Source organism: Procambarus clarkii, chromosome 2 (assembly GCF_040958095.1).
Source record: "Procambarus clarkii isolate CNS0578487 chromosome 2, FALCON_Pclarkii_2.0, whole genome shotgun sequence".
Classification (NCBI taxonomy): domain Eukaryota; kingdom Metazoa; phylum Arthropoda; class Malacostraca; order Decapoda; family Cambaridae; genus Procambarus; species Procambarus clarkii.
This window is the reverse complement of record NC_091151.1, coordinates 46,271,595-46,284,094: the sequence shown is the minus strand read 5'-3', so window position 1 is coordinate 46,284,094 and position 12,500 is coordinate 46,271,595. Positions and strand designations below refer to the sequence as shown.

General features: G+C 41.5%; 1 protein-coding gene across 1 annotated transcript in view; it reads right to left on the bottom strand.

The window, feature by feature from the left end:
- The window catches only part of Fife (regulating synaptic membrane exocytosis protein fife), a gene marked incomplete in the record, with an annotated part of 325,447 nt that overhangs the window by 90,385 nt on the left and 222,562 nt on the right, over positions 1-12,500 (bottom strand). The window contains 4 exon segments of the mRNA XM_069325246.1: positions 3,477-3,865; positions 4,343-4,565; positions 5,398-5,690; positions 7,216-7,425. Of these exon segments, the coding sequence (XP_069181347.1) occupies positions 3,477-3,865; positions 4,343-4,565; positions 5,398-5,690; positions 7,216-7,425 (1,115 nt within the window).

Here is a 12,500-nt window from a genome sequence, read left to right as displayed (position 1 = left end):
GAGAGAGAGAGAGAGAGAGAGAGAGAGAGAGAGAGAGAGAGAGAGAGAGAGAGAGAGAGAGAGAGAGAGAGAGAGAGAGAGAGAGAGAGAGAGAGAGAGAGAGAGAGAGAGAGAGAGAGAGAGAGAGAGAGAGAGAGAGAGAGAGAGAGAGAGAGAGAGAGAGAGAGAGAGAGAGAGAGAGAGAGAGAGAGAGAGAGAATGAGAGAGAGTGTGAGAAAGATAGAGATAAAACATATACCCAATCCCCTACTACATATTATCTCCTCCCCCTCACCACACTTTCCCCATCCCTACAGTCATAGATAATTTCCCAGCTCACTTCACCCATTGCTCCACCTTCGACTCTTCCCTCTACGTACTGGAACCCACGTAGGCCTTTTCCCTTCCCCTCGTACTCCCTCCCTCTAAACTTTCAGCATATTAAACTTCTCCCACCCCACACCCTCTGAACACTGCTCCGTTTTTCCTAATTGCCTCCTTCACTAAGAACGTCACGTTCAACCCAATAACTGAATACTTCTCTTACCGGTCCGTTCCCCTTGCACTTCCCACCCCTCGAGTTCCCTCTCTATTAGCACCTTCTCCTCCCCACCTCCTTATGTTTTTTCCCTCTATCACACGACCTTTTTCTTGTCATAACACAACGTTTTTCTACTCGTAACAACTATCATTCCCCGATGCTCCATTCCCCCTCTTCTCTCTTTCCCATACTTGCCCTTTCCTCCCCTCCCTTAGCTTTCCCCCCTTCCCCTTCTCCTCCCCTCCATTAGCTTTCCCTCATTCCCCCCTACCCTCACTGGCTGAACCACGTAGCTCCTCCCCTTGCTCACCACTCCACCTTTAACCGCTTACACGTAAGGTTAAAGGTCAGAAGCTCCCTGACCTGAGCCAGGTATTGGAGAGGGAGCCGGTTGTGTATCGATGGACCTTCATCCCGAATTGACGAGAATACCGAGAGAGATTGGCGAAAAATGTAATGCAGTCCAGCATGTTCCGCAAGGACAGGAATGAAAGTGATCTTTAAGAATAATGGGGGGTATGTGTTGTGTGTGTCTTTCGCAAGTCCCGTAGCCGAAAATGCAGGAGAAAAATTTTTGCATGATATTTTTGGCCACTTGAAAAATATGAATACAAAAAAATGCATGCTCAGTTTTTGCCCTCCTCCTCCCCTTCCCTCCCATTCCCAAGATCTCTGTTTAAAGAAAATCTAGTTTGTGAGGATAAAAGTTACCACACAGTATCATTTGCTTGGACAAATCTCAGCTTCTAGCATTATATTTTCCCTCCTTCCTAACATATAATTGAGACGCTGAATGTAGTTAGTAGGGGTTGGGACGGCATGAGGGAGGGAGGGAAGAGGAGAGATGGGGAAGATGAAAGATGAGGGAAGGAGGAAAGAAGGGAGGGAGGGAGGGAGAGTGGGAGGGAAATAGGAGAGGGTTAAGGTAGGGAAGAAGAGGGAAGCGGTGGTAGAATTCATTGATTCAATTTATATCTAAGTATTATGTGGTATATTAAGTGGTACAGCATGTGACAATTCATGTGATATGTAATGTAAGTCACGCAGCATGTCATATGGTATGTGCTGTGTCATTCGTTATGTCATAAGGTATAATCAGCCTTTGGGGATATTCTGCCATTCAAGTCCACGTGTCAAGGGTGCGACTTACAGTCTACCTCACATCACATACACATTCATGCTCACGCGTGCACATTATGCATCGTAGATGTAATAGAAGAAAAATAGGTCGGGTGTCTGTATATTAGAGATCAGACTATTAGAAAGGCTGGGTCCAAGAGCTAAAAGCTCGATCCTTCAGGCACATATTGCAAATACACACACACACACACACACACACACACACACACACACACACACACACACACATACACACACACATACACACACACACACACACACACACACACACACACATACACACACACATACACACACACACACACACACACACACACATACACAGACACACACACACACACACACACACACACACACACACACACACACATATATATATATAAGGAAAGGACGCTATAGTGTAAACGGTGATAGATCTCAACAATACATCCGAGGTGTTATGAAGCGTACGCGTCTCATTCATAAAATCTTCCTTTAGCGTCGCTTAAAGTCCAGATTCGGAATAGTTTTATTTGTAAATATTGATTCATTAAAATCCGTTTTGATACTTCCTCTTCTTTCCTATAAATATTGACGTAAATCTTCCCCCATTGCTACGAAAATATGATACACATATATAATAGTTATAACAAAAAAGAAATTTAAATAATAATCGAAATGATACAAACTAATTAGAGGAAACTAATTAGAAAGAGCCATTTGCTCTGCTGAGTGATTGGCTGGCAAGAACCTGATAATTCTTATTAAACACTGAAATTTTGTTTTAGTCTACTAATATAAATTAAAATTTGCTTAGAAATATTACCAACGTTACTGGATAATTTGAAATGTAATTATTTTAATGTTTTATAATAAGTAACGTGATTTGTGTAGCAGGATTTCGAATAATATTTATATCAGCAGGAATAAATGTTTACCAGAGCTGGCAACTCGTGCTTTTTACGTATGACTGACTCAATGACTTTACACGAGATTTAAATTCATTCAACTCCTGTAGCGTAAACAACTCAGCGATGAAGGCGCATCATTCACAAATCTTATGAATACGTGTCACGAGCTTTGATTCCGTTGTCGAAATTCTGATATAAACACTCAGATTTTTTTGTATTTGTGGATTTATTTTGAATTCTTTAGTGGAGGGCAAAAATATTTTCAAAAAATGTATATAAACTACTCCTTTTGTGGATTCACCAGGTCAGGATGTTCACAATAGGGTATATTCTTAAAAGTAAATACTTAAGGAACAGTCTGAGAAATATCCAACAGGTACGTCCTTACTGGCACCATAATGGTATATATATATATATATATATATATATATATATATATATATATATATATATATATATATATATATATATATATATATATATATATATATATATATATATATATATAAATATATATAAAACTGAAAACTCTTCATCCCTAAGAGATTCGAACCCTCAACAGGCAAGGCTCTATGAACCATAGCGTATTCAGTACTATACCAACTAGACCATACTAACCGTACAAAAAGGTTGGAAGTCGTGAGACTTTTAACCCAACCCGCAACAGCAGTCGATGGTCAATTTTAGTGTTCTTATATTGCATCGAATCACCTCGCTGTTGGGGCAACGTGAGTAACAAATTCGAAGTAGCTCAAGCTTCGCATTTGTGTTACACACGTGGCCCAAATGGTAAACTGCGTAATGACCATTTTTTTCCATCCGTCTATGAGCCCTAGAAAAGAATATCGTGAAGAAAAGTTTAACAGGTGGGACACAAGGAACCAACACAAGGGAAGAAAGGTACACACAAGAGAGTCAACACTCACATTGGAAGGGTGTCTCTAGCCACATCGTAGTCCCAGGAGTGGTGTCTGTGGACTCGGCTGTGTTGCGGAACATCCAAGGAGTCTCTAGTCTTTCGTCCCTCGAGCGAGTCGTCCCTTCTAGATGGGTCCTGTGAAGAATGTCTCCTGGCTGGCAGGTCTCCACCTCCCCATAGTGTAAGGGAGTTTCCTCCTGAAGGGTGTACAAAGGTCTCACTATCAACATCCTCCTCCTCGTAAGATTTCTGCCGTATCATTGACCTTCTTCGCTCTTGTGATTGCCAGTTATTGACAGAAAGAGACTCATCTCCGGACGACTCAGGCTCCCTGGCGACGGAGGTGTCCTCGGCAGCCGTCCTCGCTACACCAGAGTCCATAGGACGCACCACCTGCTACGGGGGAAAAGAATTGTGTGATTGTGGAGAGAGTGAGAGATGAGAATGGGAAAACACCAGAAAGGATTGGAAGAGAGAGGTAAGAGACACTGTGGTGACAAGAGCATATATTGGGAGCAGGTTATCTTCAATACATAGGCCATGAAGCATAACAGCATTGTGACTCTCTCTCTCTCTCTCTCTCAATCTCTCTCTCTCTCTCTCTCTCTCTCTCTCTCTCTCTCTCTCTCTCTCTCTCTCTCTCTCTCTCTCTCTCTCTCTCTCTCTCTCTCTCTCTCTCTCTCTCTCTCTCTCTCTCTCTCTCTCTCTCTCTCTCTCTCTCTCTCTCTCTCTCTCTCTCTCTCTCTCTCTCTCTCTCTCTCTCTCTCTCTCTCTCTCTCTCTCTCTCTCTCTCTCTCTCTCTCTCTCTCTCTCTCTCTCTCTCTCTCTCTCTCTCTCTCTCTCTCTCTCTCTCTCTCTCTCTCTCTGACCTACGTGGAGGTTAGCATGGCTTGTCTTCCTGGTCCTGGACACGTCGTTCTCGCTGTGCGCCGCATGGATGCGTTGGAAATTAAGGTGGTCGTCGGACGAGTCACGTCCAACGTAGTCGCTCACTCGCCCGCGGCGCACCGAAGTCGCTCGAGTGGACGATGAAGAACGAGGATTATCGTCGTCATTGTCGGACCGACGACGGGGCACACTGGGGCGTTCCCGGGACCTATAAAAGGAGGGAGGGAAGAGAGAGGGAAGAGGTAGGAAAGAGGGAGGGAGGGCATAGGGGGGGGGGGAAGAGGGAGAGAATTTAAAAATAAGATGGAAAAAGGAAGTTATAGGAAGAGGAAAAGACGAAGTAGGTTGTACGACGAGAAGGGGGGATAATGAGGAAGTAGGAGTGAGAGAAGAAAGGAGAGAAGATATTAGGATGAAGAGGGAAGAGATGACAGGATGTAGGATAGGAAAGAGGTAGGGAAAATAATTAGAGGAAGTAAGTATGATAAAATGAGCTAGAAGAGTATGGCAATGAAAAAAAATAAATCCATACAGATATATTTCAATCAACAAATCATTATCATAAAACTAAGCCAAAGTTGAAATTTAATATATTGAACAAGAAAAATCAGCAGACTTAGTCACGTAACTCTATACTGAAACCAATGTTACAAGCATCAATTTAGAACAGTGACCTGACCACCGTACACGCTCAAATTACATCTAACATTCAGGTAATTATATCAGAAGCACTTAAATTTCCTATTTTAAATAGGATGTGAATGTGAACACTTATAAACGCGCCACCTATCCAAACTGTCCAATATTGATCTTGATTCTAAATCACCCGACCAAATCACTCACAACTTTTGGGTCGAAGTTCTCTACGTTATGGTAACCAACGTTACAAATTCAATGAAAACTAACGGCTCACATATATTTATATTTACTATGCACTGGGGTCTATGGGTTGGAGAGATTGCTTTGGTTCGTAAATTCCTGGTTAGGTTAAAAGGTTAAATTTTTTCAGAGTGGCAAATCAAGAGACCGGACTGAATCACCTGTCTCGAGGACGGCGACAGGACTCGGTCCCTGGAGCAGCTGAGGCTCTTCTATCCCTTGACTCATCCCTGGGCCTAGCCCTTTCTATTGACTTGGTCCGGTCGAGCGAGGTCTGTTTACAGGACCCTCTCGAGAGCTTGCGATGCGCGAATCCGTTGGCTGTTGCTTGTAGTGTTGGGGGCTCGGCTGTGGTGGGGGTGGAGGCCGAGGTGGAGAAGATTGTAGTGGTGGCGGTGGTGGTAGCAAGGCCAGGGGGAAGGGGACTTGGAAGGGGAGTGGAGGGGGTGGTTGCCTGAGAAAAGAAATGTTGGTGAACGTAAGAAATTGATAAGTTAACAAAAAAAGATGTTAACGAAAAACAATAAAGAAGTTAAAGTAAATTATGCAGCACAAAATAACGATAAAGAATGTTGACCAGACAACACACTAGAAGGTGAGGGGACGACGAATTTTCGGTGCGTCCTGGACCATTCTCAAGTCGATTGGACCATTCTCAAGACAATCGACTTGAGAATGGTCCAGGGCGGACCGAAACGTCGTCGTTCCTTCACCTTCTAGTGTGTGAGAGAGAGAGAGAGAGAGAGAAAGAGAGAGAGAGAGAGAGAGAGAGAGAGAGAGAGAGAGAGAGAGAGAGAGAGAGAGAGAGAGAGAGAGAGAGAGAGAGAGAGAGAGAGAGAGAGAGAGAGAGAGAGAGAGAGAGAGAGAGAGAGAGAGAGAGAGAGAGAGAGAGATGATATGGAACCCACCATACCCCTGCTTTAAAAACAATAAAAGTGATTCTGAAAAATACTGCACCGCTGAAGATAATATGATTATTTATAATATGGAATAAAATATAATACTACGCTACTCTAATCTACACAAAGTATACGCTCACATACAGCACATATTCACCACATTAAAAAAAACATTCCATACACGTTTACATACAAAATCGTGTATGTGCAAATACAGTCACTTTCAGTACTCGTGTCCATACAGCATTCGCCTATACGCTAAATACACTTCCAAATACATCACAATTAAGGTGCAACGCAACGTACACAAAAATCAGCTCACACCCACATAATTGTGGTACCTGTATATATCCCTACCACATACAAAACTCCCATATAAAGTATGCAACTTCCATATACAACCACTTGGGTTGGAAAGTAGAGCGATGGTCTCAGTTCAAGCTGGTTGGTGTTCAATCTCCTACCGTCCAAGTGATTGGGCGCGATTCCTTACCCCCCGCCCCATCGCATGTTTTTATCCTGATTCCTTTGCAAGTGCTATATAGGCGTAACAGCTTGGCGCTTCCTCCTGATAGTTCCCTTCCCCTTCCATATACAACCCAATCCCACATGCAACACACATCCACATACACTGGACGACGCATGTGCATCAAATGTCAACATGCAAAATACGTCCACGTTTACTAATATGCAGCACGCATTAAAATGTAATATTCAACAGCATGCAGTAAGGACCACAAAATATATGCCCGATTGCAATATACATATCTGTAAAAAGGGAATAAATAAATAAATGCTGCTAAAGATGTACTTTGTACTGCCGCCAAAAATTCACCCACAACCAACTTTACTGTAGAACTCTGGTTCACCTTCAACCACATTACAGCACGCAAATCACCAGCCTAACTACCTCCTTAATACAGGACACTAACCATCCGTTCACTCCTAATCCCAACATAGACACATACCCGTCACAGCTCTAGAGTTCCTCTTTACAATCTCTTTCACACTCATTTCTTAGAACTCACATCATCAACCTATCTCCCAACCTTTTTTTTACTCCCACAATCACAAACATACTTGTTGTGCTCCGGCCATGGAAGAGGCCATTGCAGCGAAGCCACTAAATAAGTTGAGAGCAGTAGGAGCACCAGGACTTGGAGGAGGCATAGGGGCCGACATGATAGTCGGCACCCCGGTGGAAAGCGTGGCACTCTCTGAGGACGCTGGTTGTTCGGTCTTGGCCCTCGACGACAACCGACGACGACAGATGCTGCAGTTCCAAGTCTCCTGTAGAATGAGGAGTGAGAAAGGTATGATGAGAGTGGTTACAAGTAAATCATTTTTGTCCGGAATTTGTAAGGACCTAGCAATGCATTCCTAACCGTATTAACAGAGTCGAATAATAGCTCCTAGTCACGCCTTTCCGTTCCTGGTCAGTTAAATCAATTGCTTTCACTCCACTTGTTTCTCGTTGCATTTCATTTTGAAGCTGATTATTGAATTTGCCTGAATGATGTACTCGACTGTGTCATTTGCTTCCGACTGACGCTGGAGTTTTCCCTCACGTGTAAAAAAACTAATATAGTCGTAATGTCTTGGCGCTTTCCCCTTGATAGTTCCCTCGCGTGTCTCTTCCTAATTTGTCTCTAACTTCCACCCGTGCTATCTGGCCTTATCTCCTTATCCAACCCTCTAAAAGTCAATGATCTTAAACTTGGGTACCATATCCAACTTCACTATCCTTTTCACAAAATTGTGTATTTGTAACAGTTTACCTTGGCACTGTAGGCGAGTCCCTTCAGCTCTGGGACAAATCCAGTACTCGATCACTGAAAGTTTTGTATTTTCTCCCTTTTCAAGTGTGAACAATATATTATTCATATTATTCAAGAGTATATATATCACATATGCTCAAGTGTGTCTATAGGTGCCAAAACTATTTCCCTGAAGCTGCGAATAATGGTTGAGTCCTCCACTTGTTATTCATGAACATTTTACTTCTTAAACACTTTCCCACCCACATCATTCATTTCCCAGCTTTATTCTCTAGCTTCCACCTACCCATTTAAAGCTCTGTTGCACCAGTTTCTATGCAAAAACGCGATTTTATTTAAAAATGATTCTTCTATTTATGAGGAATGCGATAGGGAAATCTTTTCATTAAAATGGCTTTGAGTCGAAGCTTTATAAGCCCTGGTTTATGGATGGGCAATGCTAATTTTCTTATTGAAGCCCTTATTATAGATAAAACATATTTGTGTATGTGTCTGTTTTTTAGTGTGTATGTGCGTGTATATATGTGTGTATGTGTGGTGTGTAAGCACAAACACTTGTTTGAGTGTGTACCTACCTAGTTTTATTCACCTGTTTGTGATTACAAGATCGAGCAGTAACTCTATAGCCTCGAATATCTATCTCCTGGTCTATTAATGGAATGGCTTTCATTTCTTCTGTTTCTCGTGGCACGTCTCTTTGAAATATTGAAGAAAATCACAGCAATAGAGAGCATCTCGTATCTCCTCATTAAAAGTGTTTACAGAACCATATACATGAAACATAAATTTGCTTCCACCTTAAATATTCAGGCTTCATGATAGCCTGAGCCACCTTCATTTATCCGACATCAGCACGTATCGTGCACGAAAACTCCTCTTTAGTGTTACTTGCCCTGGTTTGACTGCTCAGTATATAAGAGCTCCCAGTACAGGGGGCAGCTCCCAGACAGAGCGACAGAGCAAGAGAGAGAGAGAGAGAGAGAGAGAGAGAGAGAGAGAGAGAGAGAGAGAGAGAGAGAGAGAGAGAGAGAGAGAGAGAGAGAGAGAGAGAGAGAGAGAGAGAGAGAGAGAGAGAGAGAGAGAGAGAGAGAGAGAGAGAGAGAGAGAGAGAGAGAGAGAGAGAGAGAGAGAGAGAGAGAAGATGAAAATGAGAAAGATGTTGAGTATTCTGTTAAGTCACCCTTCCTGCTATCCCTCCTCAACTCTCCCGTCATCTTCCTGCTCTTTTCCATCCATCCATCATCTCATCAGTGTTGTCGCTTCCCTCTCTTGCTACCGAGGCATCAAACACCTACCGTTTCCTACCAATATTTGCCTCTCTAATTTCAGAGTTTGAAGAGTGAGAGTTTGTGAGCTCCTCCCACTACCTTTCCTCCTCCTTTCCCAACTCTTCCCATTTCCTACTTTGATCGCCTTCAGCGTTTTTTCCGTTCCTTCCATTCCGATTCCTCCCACTCCCTCCATAAGAAACGTTCCTTGGAGAAGCAAATGTTTGTCGATTATCAAAAGTTGATTTACTCTAACGTTCCATACATGGTCTGAAGTTTAGGCGAGGATATGTTGGAGCTAGCGAGGGGAGTATTAAAGGAAGGATGTGAGGGCGTTAGTGAGGGGAGAGTCAAAGGAGAAAAATTGCTGATATTAGGGAGGGAAGTAGAGGAAGAAGAATTAAGAAAACGACATGTATCCTAATATATTATGATAAAAATGTTTCGAATGTAATCTTCATCATGTGCTTAACAAATCATTAAATGTAACTAGATTCTTAAACATGTATTCAAAATAACATAAAAACTACTAAAACAAATAAATTCATAGAAATATTAAAAGATAAAAGCTGAGAGATTATAAAACCTTTTAAACCTTGGTACCTAAGACAAATTAGTGAGTAAAGAAAGGAATTGAGGATCCAGAATTGTTTCTCACTGTTTTTTTTTAAATAATAACATGAATCTATCCGAATGTGTTAGGATCCAATCTAGCAGATGAAGATCTCAGAACATTGAAGTCACTGTAAGTCTGATCACTATATACACAGACATCACAAGACCGAGGAAGACTTTACTTGTCTCAGGAGTTATCTTATACAATAGCATATATATGCTAGCTCTGCTACCCCCCCCCCCCCAATATACATCAAGTTGTTTACTCTCGTATTGATACGATCTCCATCATTTATATAGATCTTCCATACCATATCAATTGCGTAATGCAGGGGTGAAAATATAGGAAAATTAATCTGTGGATCAGTTTTACTCAAATTTTTTAGGAGTTCCTTAGGAAGGTGATAACAGATGGTACAAACAAGAATGATATTGAACATTAAATAGATTTTACATATTATTGGTGCTCAGTAAAGGAGAATGCCAGGCTTGAAAGTTATGAGTAGTAAGAAAACAGTATTAACAGATTAAAGACATATGTATAGGAACTCTCATGTTTATTCCTGTATTCCCCCCTGAGAAAAAGAGAGAGAGAGAGAGAGAGAGAGAGAGAGAGAGAGAGAGAGAGAGAGAGAGAGAGAGAGAGAGAGAGAGAGAGAGAGAGAGAGAGAGAGAGAGAGAGAGAGAAGAATTTTTTTTTTTATTTTACGAGCGAGCTTTATGCCTTTACATTAAAGCTGACTGCGTGTCATGTATGCTGATATTCTTTTATGGTTTTTTGTAACCTGTTTTTGGTGAGTTAACAAGCACGCGTGTAAAACGGCTGTTTGAAGCCAAATTATCTGCATAAAAAAACTCGTTACGCCTGCCCTTATTTATCACGCTAATTTACATGTCGTTTACAAGTATTCTGTCTGTTATTGCTGTTTTTGCTTCATTTTCTGTGGTTTTACAACAAAAGTTCTGTGTCTCCGTTAATAACTTGGAAATATTACTTTTATATGCATATGAAATGTCTAATTTTACGTGCTATGGGTTCCTGGGATTAAGCCATCTGTTCAAGAGTGTGGTGAGAGAAGGACAGATGCCATACCTTACTCCTCTAACAAGACTGTGTTTGTACTCATTTCTAGCTAAGGAACACTATCCATCTCTTAGTGCAGGTGGTAACGAAGTCTCAAATACATTTAGCGTGTGTATCACCTGGGGATTTTAAGCTTCGTTAGGGCTTCTTCGGTAAATCCTAGACAGGATATTGGACGTCTGAGTCAACACGATCGTCCTGGCCCATGGCATAGAGGTAACTGTTTATGTCTGTGATTGCAAGCAATTCTGGTTAATTCTACGCTTACTGAAATTCACATTTCGATATCAAATAATTTTTTTTTTTTGTTAAGCCACTTGAAGATTTATGATGGGCTAGTTGTATTTTTTGTTGCTCTCTCTCTCTCTCTCTCTCTCTCTCTCTCTCTCTCTCTCTCTCTCTCTCTCTCTCTCTCTCTCTCTCTCTCTCTCTCTCTCTCTCTCTCTCTCTCTCTCTCTCTCTCTCTCTCTGTCTCTCTCTGTCTCTCTCTCTCTCTCTCTCTCTCTCTCTCTGTTTCAAGTCGACGTCTGGATTTGAGCGTCAGTCTAAGCGAGTGATATCATTAGGTTTTTAGCCATAGATATCACCATGCAAAGTTGGTTGAGGCTAGCTCAAAACCTCTGGCCTTCAACCCTAAGGACAGAAGTCCAAAAGGCATAACATCAAACTAATGGTAATCTACTGCATACAAAAATAGGTCAAGACTTTACATTAAAAACTAATGACTAATTCACCACAAATCAGAGTGTCACTGACATTCTGCTCCTGACTACGAATGATCTGCATCATTTACAAGGTCAGAGTGACACTGACCTTCTGCTAACGACTAGGGAAGGTCTCCCTCATCACAAGGTCAGAGTGGAATTGATTTCTGCTAGGGACTAACAAGCTGAACCTGGAGGAGAGGTTGTTTGTGTGGGCTCGATGGTAATCTAATAGCCTTGAATGGTGTGATGCCTCCGCCACACGCACCTGTGCAGGCGACAGTGCCAGCCATTTTCTAAAGTTTGTGTTGAGGAATGGTAGATTTTTGAAGAGTGTTTTGATGTGCCCGAGTCTACTGAATTCGCTTGACGAGTGTCTGTTTTCTGGAGTGTCTTGACGTGTGACTGTTTTATGTGAGTGTCTTCACTCGTGACTGTTTGATGGGAGTATCTTCACTCGTGACTGTTTGATGGGAGTGTCTTTACGTTCATTTTCTCTCAAAAGTGTTTAGAGAGAATCTTGATGCATGTTTGTTTTTTTGGGGAAATTGGGATTTTTCTTTTTCTGGAGTGTATCATAATCTTTTCATTTAAGTATCATTTCATTTAAGTATCATAATCTTTCCTAAAAATTCCTGAAAGTTATTTCAGAACGTTCGTGGATAAATATTGCTGACGACCTTATTAGCCATAAAAAACGAGCATTCAAATTACACAAACGTTTATATTTAACTTACTAAAACACTGATTACATGAACATGTAATTTGGAATGTAATTTTCTGTGCACGAAAACGTGAGTAAATAAAAAAAAGCTTTGGTGCCCACTGCAGCAATAGCCTTTCTCGTTTATTTAATTGCACTACAAAAAATGTAATTTGTTGAAAAAAAAATCCCTAATTCTTTTAACATTTTGTA